General features: G+C 27.9%; 1 protein-coding gene across 3 annotated transcripts in view; it reads right to left on the reverse strand.

Annotated features, from left to right (window-relative positions):
• LOC107450661 (homeobox protein Hox-A5) overlaps positions 1-17,620 on the reverse strand; it is a 73,097-nt gene that overhangs the window by 4,417 nt on the left and 51,060 nt on the right. For all 3 annotated transcript variants that reach the window (XR_001584970.3, XM_071184660.1, XM_016066508.3), the window contains exon 2: positions 657-959. Coding sequence is in view for 2 of the 3 variants with exons in the window: in XM_071184660.1 (XP_071040761.1) it covers positions 657-959 (303 nt within the window). In the remaining variant the exon portion in view is untranslated. The remainder of the gene's footprint in view (positions 1-656; positions 960-17,620) is intronic.

The following is a 17,620-nucleotide window of genomic DNA, read 5'->3' on the forward strand; positions in this document are numbered from 1 at the left end:
AGAAAAAAAAAAAAAAAAAAAACCTTTTGACATTGTTATTGACANTTCTCAAAAAAAAAAAAAAAAAAACCTATTGAGTTTTTTTTTTTTAAATTACCATCACTAGTGGACCCACTCGGCCTTATTTTTGAGTCTTTTGACATTTTTTTTTTTTTTTTGTCGTGGGAGCAATAAAATTTTGATGTAGGTTTTAATAATGCAAACATTAATTCAATGCTGTGAAATTTCGAAACATCTTGCAATCCACTGACTTGCCTTAAAAGTTACTTTCTCAGAAGGTTATTTTAGGCATTCATACCTGAGATTGCAAACTTGTAAATAGTCTGTACTTACAATACAAAATATACTCTTTTATAGTATTTCACCTCTGTGTACCAATTTATACATTTTGTTTCCCATCTGACCACACTTGATACTGACAAAAGTGCCAACTTCACTGAGTACATTCGGACCTTTAACTTTTTTGTACCTCTTTGCGGATAATTTTTTGTGTGTTTAGGTTGAAGACATTATTGAACTGAGAGAGAAGCCAGCCTTTGCCCAGATCTGGGTCCTTGGCGTCCATTTTTGTCCCCTGAAATGGTCTTAACCACAAAAAACGCGTGGTTAGTTGATTAAATAGATCTCATCTGGATTAGATCACAGTCTGAACTCACCGTGTAAGTGGTGAGCGTGATGGTGATGGGGGTGGTGATGATGTGGGTGATGGTCAGCCATGACTTGAGGAATCTGTGGCGGCATGGTGGATGCCAGTTTATGCTCCTTCTTCCATTTCATCCGCCTATTTTGGAACCATATCTTGATCTGTCGTTCTGATAGACAGAGCGCATGCGCAATTTCAATCCTCCGCCTCCTAGTCAGATACCTGTTAAAGTGAAATTCTTTCTCGAGTTCCAACGTTTGATATCGAGTGTAGGACGTTCTCTGTCGTTTCGTTTCTCCCATTGCGTTTACACCATCTGTAAAGGAAAAATAACAATTAATATCAAAAAATAACAGTTAATATTTCTTTAAATATTCTGCAATCCTATAACATGGAACTAAATTGACCCATATTATTCTACAGCTTAAAGTTAGCTGATCGTTAAGACACGATTCCCAGCAGATCACCGAAGTCAAGCATCATTGACTGCTGTCAGTGTGCGGGTGGGTGACCACTTGGATCAGTCTGCGTAGGGACCGAGAGTGTGCGGTATTGGTCCTCGTTAAAATGTTCTTCCGTGAAGTGCTCGACTTTGCTTGCAGGTCGTCGGACTACCGAAGCGGGAATGCCATCCCCTCTGCAGAGGATCAAAATTGCAATGCCATGTCTTCGGATCATCCTCAGGGATGTTTACCCGATCGTCGCCAATAGCTTATTGTGCATCTCTAGTGCGCGTAAATGAACTACAACTCAACTGCTTGAAACTAATTATTTTTATATGGTTTGCATAGAAATATTGACTGGTAAATTTTTTTTAAAACTTAATAGAAATATTAGTATGCAAAGATTGTTTTTGATTCAAACAATTATTTCCATTGAAAACCATTTTATAAGAATCTAGCGAAATTGCTCTAAAAACCATTTTATCGAAAGGCGAGTTCAGAGTGTGTTAAAAAAGTTCAGAAATATCCGAACCTGTGAAGTTATTATATCCTTTAAATATTCTGCAATCTTATAACATTATATAAATTGAGCCAAATTATTCTACTTCTAAAAACTAATTAGCCGATAATATCTCAGATAGCCGGCAGCCGTTATATATTTTTTTTTATTTGGTTAGCATAGAAAGGTTGACTGATAAGTCTTTTTTTAAACTTAGTAGAAATGTTAGTATGCAAAGTTTGTTTCCATACAAATTGAATAAAGGCACGCAAAAAACTTAACAAAAAAATATAATTTTCCAGCTTTTATTTACAGGTACTGTAAACCTTGTTTTCGGCTCTTTTTCATTCTAGTTTCGTCCAGGTTCTCAAGTGCAACATTTTGTTTGCGCTGAAAACTTAATGATTTGGCCAACCTTCACTTTTAAAGAGTTGAAGAAAGTATATAATAGCCTGCGCAAATAAATCTTGTCTCAGTGACGCGCATAAAATCTGAAATTAAACCATGAGAAGGTGAATTTGTCCTCTGTTTGAAAAAGCTTTGTACTTAGGATTTGCAAAAGATAATTCATGTTCGATGTTCCTCTATAAAAGATAATTCATCCTCGATCGAAGGTTTTTCTAGACTTGTTTTGTAAAGGCAGATTCAATCTCGATATAAAAGTGCTTTTTATTTTTTATGCAAGCTTAATACGAAACTCAAAGTGCAATAACTAATATAGTTAAGCTTAAAATTTTTTCAACATTACATGGTTTATTTGCTAATCACTTCTAAACCTTGTTGCGTTAGGTGATAAAGGTTGTAGCTAATGTTAAAATTAACCTTACATTGTTATAAGAAATGGTTCCGTTTGAACTAAATATGGTTCAATTTAACACCTTATTAAGTTTCAGCAAATTTGCATCCTATAATGGTTCAATGTACAAGAAGTTATCATTTTATAATTCAAAGTTCATCACCGATTTTTTTTACAGAGTTGCATAATGAAATACTTTGCAACCACTATAGCATTCATAAATTATAAGTACAATTATAATTAGATCAGTAGCTATTATTTATTTGCAGTCAATGGAACCATAATTTATTTTGAATCATTGTTTACAATACAATGCATTGCGTTGTATTAGTTCCGAAAACTCAAATAAATTTTCTTTTCTATTTAAATTACCTTATCATTATTTTACAATTTTAATTTCTTTTCTATAAAATTTTAATCATAATTAATGAAATGTTATAAAATTAAAGCAATTTCATTTCGATAATTACATTTCGATAATTGCATTTCGATAATTAAGAATAAAATATTCTGAAATTTTAATAGTTATTTAATACATTCTTTAATTATACTATAAATATTAACTTCTTTACTTACAAGTGTACTTTTCATTTTACGTTTTAGATGATGCTTATGATTTTAGATGTATTGTACGCAATATTGTTCTACGAAAGAAAAAGAAAAAAATCCTGCTGAAAACTCTTAGTTCTGTTAAAAATGCTGATTTTATGATTAGGAAATTTATTGATTTTCTAATTTTTAAAACGTTCAAAAATTAATTCGGGCCCTGGTAAGTTCTTGTTACATGTAATTGTTATAAGTGGTATTCAGTTATCACTGTTAATGTAATAAATACTAATAGAGCATTATTATTTGTGGTAATTATTTATGTTTTTAATAATTATTGAAATTGGTAGTGATTATCTTCTAAAACCGTTATTCGTCAAGCATATCTCAATGCGACAATTTATTATTTTTTAAAAGTAAGATAATTTATTCATGTCGTTATAACATTTTATTAATATCAATCAATTCTCGTAATAATTTTTCTTGCAAAAAATTTTTATTAAAATTAGCAATTCTATATAACATGGAATATTTTATACCAGCTAAAAACTAAAATTTCAAAATATTTGAATTATTACTTTTCTTTGCAAAAATATTATTTAGAAAATCAGGAACCATAACGATATAATCACTATTGTTATAAAAAACAAATATTAGATTAACTGAAATGTAAAGATCAAAAGTTAATCAGCATATAATTAATAGAAAATAGACGTTAAAAATCAAAAAATTTTTGAAAAAAATATTTAAAATTATTTTATTCGAAAATATGTTAAAAAAACATTTGCATGTTATTTGTAGTTATGATTTTTAATAATTTTTGTATAACATTAAATTAAATTTTTTTATTTTTTAAAAAATTATAGATTAATAATTATATTAAATAAATAATTCATAACTTAAATTTTAAATGATATAAATTATTTAAGCTTATTACTAAAATAACTTAGTTTAACACGGAATAAAAGCATTTTTAACTCAATTTCATCAACAAACAAACATTTACAACGAATTAGTAGCACGAGATAATCGTTTACAAATTACATTTTTACGTTTTCACACCTCATATTAAATTAACATAATACATATCAGGAGAGATTTATTATGCCTACAAGTCATAAATTTGGGTTTTCTGAGAAGTACTTATAGTGGCGCCATCTATAGATCAACTCTGTCATCTTATGCAAAGTTATTTGATTTATTTTAATTCTTTTTCAAATATTTTATCTTTAATAATTTCAGATTTGTGAAATTATATTGCATTATAAAAATAATATTTATTGTAGTTTGATTTTTCTTTCAAGTGCTAAATTAGAGATTGATTTAAATTTAAATATTTCTTTTTTAAATTTATTAAAGCAGTTTCGAAGCTAACACATGAAATAGATTTACACAACACGCATATATATCATTTGAGCTATTTATCAAAGGAATATGCGACGCTTAAAAAAAATCATCGAACGATAAATAATTCCCGTGAATAAACATAGAACACCTATTCTACGAAAATTAGCTGATTATATAACTGAATACAAATTTTATTTGCAAAATTAATAAAAAGGTTTTTTAAACCTACTTCCTTTCCAAGGAAATAGTCGGCTGTCATATTGAAAAAATCGATTATTTTACTCTAATTTTGGAAAATTCAAATTAAATTTTTAAGGGATTGAAATATAGAAAAAGTACTATCAAACTAATGTTTCAAATATTTCAGATATTTAGAAGTTCTTTACAACATTAATTTGCTTCAAGTTTATTGAAGTAAATTTAGAATATACTTTATGTATAATAATTACATCATATTTTCAATGCTCATTTAAAACTTACTCAATTTGAAATATAAGTTTCAAGTCAAATTTACAATTCGTTTAAATAAATCTTATTTTGCATCTTACTTTAAATTCTTAATTTACGTTAATTTTATTGATATAAATTTGCATTAAGAACGTTTGTATTTACGGTTTAATGCATATTTAAAAAAAAAATTAGATATATTTACAATCAATTCTGTTCAGATAAAAAAAGGAATAAAAATCTTTTTTTTTTTTTTTTTTTTTAAGTACTAAACATTTTTAAATTTTAAAGTATATTTCCAATTTACAATCGTGCTTTCATCTTAACGCTCCATGTACGTTTCAATTAGTACTTTTTCAATGTATATATCTATATTAAAATACTAACTTGATTTTCACCATGTGTGAATCAGAAAAGAATTAATTCTTATATTTTGATTTTACCCCCGAATTATGAATCGAGAGAACATTATTCGAGAACTTTTATTTTAAATAATCTTTCTATTTTTGATCTATGTCTATACCTTGATTGCTTACTATTTATCGAACTAAGTTAATAATTTATTTTCAGTTTACGTTTACTTAAAAATTGCAATTCAATTCAAATTTACAACTTATTTTAAAGTAAATACTTAATGTAAATTTACAACTTACTTTAGTACTTTTTAATTAACGTTGTGTGTTCAGTGACTATCGTTTACCCATAGTTTGGTTTAGATTTTAATACTGATACATATGTTAGTAAGCTACATAAAATTTATAATACTACAACTACTATACATTTTATGTTGCTTAAAATTTGAATTTCGTATTTATTATTTTTAAACCATCATGAAAATTTAATTATTATATTTTCAGCATTTGAAAATATTAAATAACAAAAAACATGCTCAAAAATTCTTTATTCGGATCCCAAGTAATGAATCTAAAGAAATTTATTCGAGAGTTTTTATCTCAAATAAAGTAACTTTATCTTTCCTTTACAGCAGCAACAACTTGCTCCAAATGTAAAATTTATTTTAAATTTGCTTCAAAACCACAATTCACTTAATATTTACAGCTTTTTTCAAATGTAATTTAACTTTAACTGGAAAATATTTTTTTTATTTTCTTTACAAATTTACGGTTTATGGAAATAAATTATCTATACGTTACTTCATGCTTAGTTCTTCTCTTTTTAAACTCCCATTTTACTCCAGTTTACAACAATTTTAAGTAAACTTCAGTTTACAATTAAATTAAATGTAGAAAAAACATATTATTTGCAAAATGTAAATAAAAATATTTTTTTTACCTAAGGTAGTTTTACAATTTACTTTAGTACACTCTAATTAATGTTTATTAATGCTTCATGTTCAATTAATATACAGAACTTACAGTTAAATTTAGATTCAATAACTAGAATATATGTTATTGATAAATACTACTATTTCTAAGTAGTTTAAAATAGCAATTTGATATTTATTAAGCGAAAATGAAAATTTAATTTTCATATCTCAATTATATAATGCAATTAACTAAAAGATTGCTCAGAAGATTTTCATCTGTAAAGTCCCAAAGTAATAAATCCAAGGAACTTTATTTCAGAATTTCAAGAAAATCTAATATCTCTCCTATCTGATAAATAAGGTAGGCCGGTATTAATTACAAAGAACACCCAATGTCGGAACTAAATCTACGAACTCGAATCAGCCAACGTCAACAAGACAGGATTCTAAATACATTTTTGAATACGTCGGATGCAATTCCAATTTTGTTGCCAAACTAGAAATTATTTATGCATGCCGAAAGTGCAACCCTTCCCCTTACCCACCCGTCTTCTGTGTTTGGAAGCAAAATGAGGTGGAGCAGCTTGCATGCAAATACGGTTATTAAAATCACATCAACAGCGTTGATCGGCCCGATGATGCATGGCCCAAGCTCAACTTTTATATGACTATAGCTATAGAAGATGAAACGTTCGAAAAGAAAAAATAAGATAGAATAAAGGAAGAATTTCTCGGAAACGTAGCTGTCGACCTATTTTTGGCACATCTTTAAACTGATCTTACAGATATGATTCGTTCATGGAGGGGAATGGTAGAAGAAAAAAAAACATTCCAAATTCTCCCACACCCCAAGTTCAAGTAATGAGTTGTTTTTGGTAATTAGTGCGAGTTCTTAATTGCGCATCTGGTTGTTCCGCTCCGTTGACCCTTCGTCCCTTTGTTGTCATAAGAATTGTCTCCAATGGGGAATCACTATTAAATATTCATTTACGTAACGCTTGCACGCTAATGAATTAAAGATTGCAGACTGCGGATTCATTAGTGTTGTTTAAAATTAAGTTATGTTTTATGTTTATGATAAAAAGATAGATACAGTATCATAGAAAATATACTAAATTACTAAAATTAGTTGCTAGTTTATTTAAATTCAGATGAATAAGATAATAATTAAAATAAGTTTGATAAGACAGGATAGATACGATGAAAGATAAAATTAGTTACTGGTTTTTTTTAAATTAATAAAAATTGGTTAATAAATAAAATAAGGTTGATGAGACAGGATGGATATGATAATGAGATCGACAAAATTAGTTATTCATTTATTAAAATCCAGATAAATTAAATAATAAATACAATGAAGTTGATATGACAGAATAGATACGATAAGATGGATAAAATTAGTAACTAGTTTATTTAAATTCAGATAAATAAGAATAAACAAAATAAGGTTGCTAAGACAGGATAAATATCATGATAGATAAAATTAGTTACTAATTTATTTAAATTTGCATAAATAGGCTAATAAATAAAATAAAGTTGATAAGACGGGATAGATACGATAATAATATATATAAAAATAGATATTACTTCATTTAAATTCAGCTAAATAAGACAATAGAGAAAATAGGAAAGATATATTAAAATAAAATTAGTAAGACAGGATAGATATGTTAAAATAAAATTCAGCTAAATTTTTATTTACATTCAGTTTATTTAAATCTTCGATTAAATTGATTCAGAACATATATCATTAATTAAGTTGATTTATATTAAAAACAATTAATTAAGTTAATTCGGAACATTAATAATTAAGTTAATTCGGAACATTAATAATTGATTAAGTTGATTTAGAGCACAAATAATTAAGTAGATTTAGAACACACATAATTAAGTTGATTTAGAACACAAATAATTAAGTTGATTAAGAACACAAATAATTAAGTTGATTTAGAACACAAATAATTAAGTTGATTTAGAACACAAATAATTAAGTTGATTTAGAAAATCAATTATCAGTTTTGTTAATTTAACCTAAAGCACGGACTAAATAGTTAAGGATAAAGTGAACTTTTAATAGTAGAAACGATATATTTCGTTAATAGTAGAAACGATTATTCGCTCGTTCGTGATGTTAGAAAAAAATTTGAATAAAATAGCTTTTCAAAATGGGTAAAATATGTTAAACAAACATATCCTTAATGTAATGACTGAATCTACGACAATTACTTTGGAATATCGAAAGAAATATATGTGAGTACTTAAAATATACTTAGTTTAAGAACGACTCTGTGAATTCGGATCTTTGATCCTGATGCATGAACTTAGATTTTGCATTGCGAAAAACCGGTGACACTTACCAAGAGTTGGTTTTTTCTAGGAAGCATATAACTAGTTAAAAAGTATATAAAACTATTTCTTTCTGAATTATTCTACTTGATACTAATTTTTTTATGCATTCCTTGTGCATTTCATGCTTATTTAAATGAATTCTTAGAAGACTAAGAAATGTAAATGAATAAACAAATGAATCACCAAGTAATTGAATAAATAAATAAATGAATAAAAAAAACTCGTGCTGAAATGGAAGACTGATGAATAGTCAACATTTATGCGGCTTGTTCCTTTGTTTCAAACGTTTTTTTTCTTCTTAATTTTCCTTTTTAAAATTTTTTTTAAAAAAAAAAGAAAAATGAAAAGTGTAGTTGAATGGCTCGCAAGACAAAGTTAATGAGTTTGAACGAGAAGCTCTTTTGATGGTTGCGAGCCAGAACGTGAATCATCTTCTGTAGTCTAATTTCAGACATAATTCCTTCATTAAAGACTTTCCTTTAAAAAAAAAAAAAAAAAAAAAAAAAAAAAAAAAAAAAAAAAAAAAAANAAAAAAAAAAAAAAAAAAAAAAAAAAAAAAAAAAGAAGAAAGAAAAAAACTTCCCAGCAGGTGAAAAGTAATATCAAAATGTCAAGGAAGCGACAGAAATTGTATTAAAATAGCGATTACGATTTGTAACACTCATTTTTCATTTTAGTTAAATTTTGTTTCACATCCTGCTTTTCTAGCGTTTCTTATTCGCTAGTTTTATTGAAATTTGATAAAAATTAAGAATAAAATAACCTTATTAATAATGTTGTCAGCTTAATAAGAGAATTTACTGCAGCACAGTCTTTTAAAGTTCAAATTTGTCGGTGACCTCATCGCAATCACATAGGAACAATGTAAAAATTTGGCTAACGTGCGTATAAGAAAATTTGTTTTAGATAAAATTTATGCACAAATAGTTTATGTTGAGGTGTGGTGACTCTCGGAGGTACAGCATTCACCTCCTAATGAGGTGACCCGCGTTCGAATTCCGTCAATGGTTGGTCAATACGAATTCCGTGTCCGGCTTGCACCGACCACAGTGCTGACGTAAAATATTCTCAGTGGTAGACAGATCATGGATTAGAGTCCTCTTGCCACCAGGCTAACCGTGGAAGATTTTCCTCCTCGTGTAACGCAAATTAGGGTTACTTCGCCCAAAAGTCCTCCAGGAAGGCAAATTTCTCCCAATACTTTATCCAGGAGTTCCTTTGTCTTCTAAAGTGGGTTAAAAATTACAATGCTGCGGAGTTTAACATTGGTAGTCGTAAACTCAAGATTGGGTTGGCTGTTCAACAATGGTTATAAAAAAAATTTATGTTAATTTAATTAAAATTTTATACAGTAATACTTTTAATAAGTAGAAATATCCCTATGCGACCTATAGCCAAGTAATTAGAAATTTTGGAAATTTAAAATTATTGTTTTTACTAATATTAAAATTACCAGTTCATTAAATGAAACTAATTTGAAATTTTTAAAAACACCAATTTTCTTTAGCTTATATATTAACAGATAAATTTGTTTTATTAATTGTTCCGTTTTAAAAAATTGTATGGAAGATTTAAAAAATCTTAGTATACGGGAAGGAGAATAACCTCAATTTGCTGCTTTTACAACATATGATTAGCTACATTGTGTTGTAAGAGATGCAGAATAATTAATAAACATCTGTTAGGTTGGTGTCTTAATTTTTTTAAAATGAAAAGATTTGTAGATTATTTTTTTCATCAATTAGAACAGAGAAGTCTTCTTCATTACAATCAATTTTTACTCTGTAACTTTAGTTCGCAATTTTTTTTCCTTCTAAATTTGAGATGAAAAATAATCTGTAAACGTGGCGTAAAAGTTTGCAGTGTATGCTGTCGTGTTGCATGGTTTTTGCAACCAGACCTTTTAATAATAATGCAATATTAATAATAAAGTTCTCGGTAATAAAGTGACACTAGTAAAAGTGCTATCAGTAATAAAGCGATATTATTAAAAAGGCTATGAGTAATAAAGTGACACTAGTAATACAAATGGCTACTAGTAATAATGGAACCGTGATGTCTCAGGGGATAGAGTGTTCGCCCTGCAACGAGGTGAACCGGGTTCGAATCCCAGCAATGGATGGTCGATACGAATTACGCGTCTGGCTTGCATCGACCACAGTGCTGATGTAAAGTTTCCTCAGTAGTAGACGGATCATGGGTTAGAGTTCCCTTGCCATCAGTCTAACAGTGGGCGGCTTGCGTGGTTTTCCGTGGTAACGCAAATGAGGGTTAGTTCCATCAAAAAATTCTCCACGACGGCAAATTTATCCCAATACTTGATTCGGGAGTTCTCTTGTCTTTTGAATTGGATACAAAATTACAAAGCTGTGGAGTTGAGTATTAGTAGTCGTTAACCCAAATAATTGGGCCGGCTGTTCAACGACGGTTATAAAATATAAAATATTAGGAATAATGTGATATAAGTAATAAAGCAACAAAATTTTTATAATATTAAAATAACGATAAGAAGTTCTAACACTCTTTTTTCATTTCAGATAAATTTTATTTTACATCCTACTAATTACCGTTTCTTAATCGCTAGTTTGATGAAAATTTGATATGATCGAGAGTATAATAATATTAGCAATAACGCTGTCAGAAGCTTTCGGTAAACTGCTAAATTTTCCTTGTACTATGAAACAAGAAATTTTGTGTTTGTTCCCTAATTGCTTCATTTATATAAAATAAGTATAAAAAAATATAAAAAAATATTTAAAAAAATATTTAATATAAAAATATAAAATAATTATAAAAAAAAATATGAAATATGTTAATTACATTTAAAGATATAAATAAATAATATAAAAAAATAATAATTATTAATTTAAAAAAATAATTATTATTAATATTAAAAAAAGAAAGCGAAATTAGATGCAGATAAGAAACTAAATGACTGTAGAATAAAGTAATTTAGTTTCTATTTTAAGTTTTCTAAAATCATTATTTAAACTATAGTCCACAAAAATACGGGTTCAAGGTTTTAGAAATTGATTTTTTTGTTTTGTTTATATCGTATGAAATTTCAGTTATCTGGAAAAAAATTAAATGCAATACAAAAGAGAAACTGCTATTTTTTTTTTGTTCATTTGATATGCAATCTTGGATGTTATAAAAGAAATTCTCAAATTTTTTTTTTTTGATATAAATAAAGGACGATATGACATCAATAACATGCTTATTAGCGGTATTTATAAATAATTTGGGAAAATTCCCTGAACTAGTTCATAAGCTGTAAAATGAGCGTTACAGAACCCACTTTTTTACTAAATTTTCAATGAAATCCTTTAACATTTTTATCAATTTATGATTTCCCAAACTTTGCTTTATTCTAAAACATATGAATACTAAAAAGAGAATTATTATACTTATTAATAAAATACACTGTTAGAAATTTCAGGGAAAAAATGGAAAAATAACAATTTATTTAATTGTTATTTCACTATATTCAAACATAACAGTCAAATAACCGTAAATAAAACGGTATTCGAACTGTTAACTGTGAGAAAAACAGTTTATTAACTGCTTTCACCTTTTATGATTCAACAATCAGAATTTAATCGCACCAACTATGCCCACCTAATGAAGTCACTTAGTTCCTTGCCGATTGGTACATATTATAGCCGAGCGGGCTAGTCTGCCAATCCCATGACGTAACGAATGGGGGTTCGATCACAATATTTCCTACACTCCCTTCAGCACATGAAGAGTTTCCGGATGCTATGCACACCCCATTTTTTGACCATTGGCTATTAGAATACGGTACTCTTATCCTCGCATGAATGGCAGCATCATAAAGCTACAAAACTATCTCTAATGTCCGTTAAATTCCTTTTTTATGGTTTTGAAACCATACTATTTGCAAATAGATTCAAAATAGTAAAGGTAAAAAAATGTTCCTCGCCCTAAACTTTACGGTTAACTGGATGGATGGACTGCTGCTAGTTATTTTACAAAAATGAAAATACTGACAGTGTATGTAAGTTAAGTTTGGAATAAAAATGCTTCGAAATATTTTTTAATTATACTCTCAGGATTTATAACAGAGACGTAAATTTTTCATGTTTCAATAAGAGAAACAAGATTCCTTAACATGATTGGTTAACAGGCCACTGATTTCAAGAAAGATAGTCTAGATTATTTTTGGATCATGCATATTTGGTACATTTTAAAAATCATTGAACTAATAAATAAGACATTTTAGCTATTTAATTATAAATACTTTATGAATATAAAAGGCTAATTCCCCAAAAATCATGCAACATCATGACAAAACAAAGTATCGTAAGATCGACTTGAGACAGAAAATTATTACATTTTATGTTATTAAGGTATGATTTTTCCCATGTATTTCCACACATATATATATATATATATATATATATAATATGTGTGTGTGTGTGTGTGCACAGTCTCTCTTTGACTATCTTACAAATGCATCTGAAATTCTGCTGTTAAACATTTAAATGAATTTTNTATATATACTTAAAGTTGCAGAATAATATTAATTTTTAATCTATTTAATTATTTAACTGACCAAAATGCATCATTCGAAAGTTTGTCCCAAAGTTTTCGTGTCACTATCTTGTGGCAGGGAATTTTTTCTGTTATTTTAGGGGGGGAAAAGATAATTTTTTTTCTTGCGCTTGCTGCACTGTTTAGTCTCACAATTTTGATGGAGTATTTAAGTACTTTGAAGTATTGATTTACCTGATGTTCTTAATATGTCTTTGAAGTTCCAAACTAAGGTATGTAACAGTTTCTGCTATCATTCTCCAGTACAACACTTATATTAGGCATGAAAACATTTAGGAAAAAAAAAAAAACATATTATAAAGTGTAATAATGTGATGATTCTAATAGCCTAATTCTTAAGCCTAAATCTGTGTAAGGAATTTAGTAGCTGGCCTTATGTAAAACGAATTTAGTAGCAGGTCTTATGTAAAAAAATGCCACACTTCTGGTATGCAAAACTTTTCTCTCGTAGTATTCGTTGAGCCAGGAGCTTCACATAACAGCCAATATCGTTAAAGTAAGTTTCCTCAATTTTTCTCTTGATAAGTGCCTTATAATGTGTGAGTACGTATTTTTTTTTCGATTTTTTAAAGCACTTTCAGTTTTTAAAAGTTTGCGATTTAAAAACGCCATCTTTTTGAAAAATCGCTCAACATACTCTAAGTTTTCTTTTCTTTTTTTTTTTTCTTCTTTTTTTTTTAGCCTTTTTTCCAAAGGAACTAATACCTATAATATTAATAATAATAAAAACAGCTTCAAAGTTTTAAACTTAAACTATACATCAATACTATCTTTCTGAAAACAATTGCTTAAACTTCGTTCGTGATAAGATCTCTATATGGATATTATGAACGCTATATGGGTGGATAGAATGCATAACTTTTGCGTTATTTAAAAAAAAAATCTCTAGTGTGACGAGATTTTTTCATAGATATGAAAATTGTAAAATTTAATGAACCATCCTTACTTTTTTGTCTCTCATTATAAACCCAAATAATGGAGAAACAGAGTAACTTTTCAAATAATAGCCAATTTTATCAGAAATGCTTTTGTTTTTTTTAAAAAAAAAACCCATAAAATTGCTTAAGTATTGAGATTCGGCGCCATTTCGTCATCAAAATAAAGTACGTTGCCTTATTGATGTACTAAACTTAACCTAACAGCTTTGAATAACTGTTTCAAAATATTTTCGATATTAAATTAGCATATCAGTCGTTGCTAAACGACGTTATAGGAGGAAAACAATACGTTATCATACGATAAAGAACCTTTTAAAAACAACTTTAAAGTTAACAAGTAAATTAGGCTGAGAGTTTACGTCGCTGGATTTCCTTTTCATTAATCCCTCTCTATTATCTATTTGAAAAAGGAAAAACAATCGTTTTGACCACGTGACATATTCAACCCCTCACCATAAAAAAAAAGATATATTCCTCACTTTGTGAACAGTCCCCTAAACGGATGTGCGTTATTGATGGGCATCTTGAAGAACGAGGTGTTTTGCTCCTCCGCATCATCGGTGGACGCCGCGTCCCCGGGACAATTCACTGGAGAGATGCGATTTCATTAAAAGCCTTCTTCTCCTCCGAAAGGAAGGAAGGAGCAGCCGATGAAGAAGGAAAAAAATAAATAAGGCAGAGAATACCTTCAAGGAGGAATAATTAAAACCACGAATTTCTTCTTATCTTTACGCTGGGGTTTTCTCCACTCCCCCCTCCCACTCCTCATTCATTTACTTCTACTATCACGTGACCTCAATCACAGGGCCAAAAGAAAGCGGAAGGTGTGAAAAAAATAATCAATCTGTTTTTACTTTGTTTCGTATAGATTTATTTCAGCGCCTAATTATAAAGATCTTACATTCTAGAAAAATCGTTTAAAATTTCATAAAATGAACGCTGTCTGATTTATCATTCTCTTATAAAATCGAGATGAAATTCTCATCATTAATTACTGAGAAATAAATTATTTATATTAAAAATCTAGCTCGATGCTTCAGCTTCATTTGTCATGCTTCCTATGGTAAATTTTGATTCACAAAATTTTAAATAATTTTTGAGGATTTAATAAAAGTAAAAGGAAAAATACAATGACACCTGTTAAGGCGACTATTTCTGTATGTCGATCCAATGTCAACGATCAAACTAACAAGAACAAAATTAATCACTTGTATCTAAGCACTATCAATTTGTTGTTCCATAATTGCTTGAATTGTAATAAAACAAATTTTACTGAGTAAAAACATTAAAGTTGAAATATTAAATTTTTAGGCTTTGTTCATACATTATTATATGAACAAAAGATCAAAATGTCTTTTTTATACCTTTTTCATTATTTTGTATTCATTTAGGTCAAAATAACTGAAGAATATCAGATTCAGCATTTTAATAATGTGGTTATGAAATACAACATGAAACACTCGCGTCCTTTTCTGTGTTAAAGATAAAATCATCCAAGCAATAGTTCGCATTTATTTAGATCTAAGAAAAATAGTTTTTCCTTATTGAAATTTCTTTAGTTTACAAAATCAAATATTGATAAATTTGTGAATAAGAATTTAAAAAAATTTGTAAAATACTATTTTTTTTGTGGATTTTTTATTTAAGAACAAATATAATTCCGATAATTTAACAAATATTTTTAGTAGTTATTAGATTATTTTTTATAATTAAAAATTACCAAAATTTATGTTTGCTTATAATTAGAGGGCCAGAAAAAAATATACAAACGGGATACCATTGCCCATTCTACGCCGTCAAAGGGTTAGGTTTTAGAGTCTATCAATTTTGTATTATCAAAATTCGATATTGATTCTATACCTATTTGGTGTATCTGTATTCTTTTTGGTATTCTAAATTGTATAGCCTACACAAAATTGCTTGTCAAAATATTTTTAAAGACTATTGTATCAAAAAGGCATTTTGTGAAGATTTGAAAAAGTACCTATTCATTGACATGGCATAGAATAGTCTAAAAATTAATTTAAATTTCCTTAATTTATAACATTGTTGAAAACTTTTCAGTTCATCAAAATATAATTTTATTTTAAGGTTTGAAATAAACATTATGACTAAAAAATAAACAATATAACAATTTGATTAATTCGTTATTTCCCGTTTTTGATTAAAGCGAAATAAAAATTTACAAGCATATGTGTATTGAGCAAAATATATTCTATATTGTATAATTAAGATTTAAAAAAATCATAAATACATTGATCAAATGTATTTTTTGTACAATTTACGTTCAACTGTGTATATTGAACAAAGCACATTTTATACTGCTTAGTTTACGTTTAAAACAAAGGTATATCGAACTAAATATATTCTATATTGTGTAACCTATATATTCTATATTCTATATATTCTATATTGTGTTCCTATATTGAGTATTTCGTAAACTACATTTAAAAGCGCAATGTAGAATATCAAATGAATTTAATTATTTGTAGTAAATGCAATCTGCATTGTATTAGGTTTAAAAACATGTTTATATTGAACTAAATGTATTCCATATCATTTTGTAAAATAATTTTCAAACAGTAGTGACGGTGTATGTATGTATGTAGTGTATGAATGAGTGATGCTCCGTTTCACTTCTTTAACTGTAGCCGGTAATTTTGTGTCAATTTGGAAACAAAGTGAATTTCACGGTTACGGTTACATAATCAAAAGAAGAGATAACATGAAAGGTAGTCTAATTTCCTTTTCTTGAATACGGTATTAACCATGGGTGCACAAAATGCATCCTTTTTCGAACAAAAGTGTTCAATTACGGTAGAATTCATGCAGAAAATGATCATCCCCCATTAGTGATGCCAGATTATCAACTGTCCCGCACGAACATCCAGTATTGTGGTCAGCTCAATGAAGATCCTTTCAACAAACTTTTGATTTATTTATTTTGTTTGTAAAACTACGGAAAATAGCACTAAAAATGACTGAGATTGCAAAAACGTACATAAGTAACTGACGAGCGTACTTTTGTATTGCATGGGCTTATGAAAAATTTAAAACGATTCCTAAAATAAGCGATTTTTAAAATCGTTTGCTCATAATTAAAATCATTAAAATCGTTTGAGTTTCTGTTATTTTTCTTTCTTTAAAATATTATTATTAATTTTATATTGAATCTGATTTAATTGAGAGAATTTCGATAGCGAATTGTCGAAGATAGTTTATTTTTGGCCCATTTTCAAATCATAGGCAAACTCAATTAACATTTTTAGAAGAATTTTTCTTAAAATTAATATTTTAATCTCCACACAAATTTTGTACTGCTTTATAAACGTCTTTATTTGTTTTAATTTAGTTCTTTTTTTTTTCGAAATTTTATTTTAATACTAATCCAAAAGTAACCTTCAACGTTTTTGGATGATATTATTAGAGAAAATGTAATATAAAAATAATTTGGTTTTTCATTATGATGGGTCAAATTAAACACTGTAAACTTTTAACTCTCTCATTTTTATTGGAAAGTACCAAAAATAGTATTATAAAATACTGACGTACCAAAAAAACTTGACAAATATTTCTGTATTGTATTGGCTTATGAACTTGTTGGTACTACTTTATGAATCTGTTAATTTATGATTATTGCTTTGCTATTTAATTTTGTTTTAATACTAGCTTAGTTTCAATACTAGTTCTGTTTTAATACTTTTCTGGATGAAATTATTATGTTAAAACGAAGGAGAAAAATAATCTCTTATGAGCTATAATAGTTCTAA

This window comes from Parasteatoda tepidariorum, chromosome 8 (assembly GCF_043381705.1).
Source record: "Parasteatoda tepidariorum isolate YZ-2023 chromosome 8, CAS_Ptep_4.0, whole genome shotgun sequence".
Taxonomy (NCBI): Eukaryota; Metazoa; Arthropoda; class Arachnida; order Araneae; family Theridiidae; genus Parasteatoda; species Parasteatoda tepidariorum.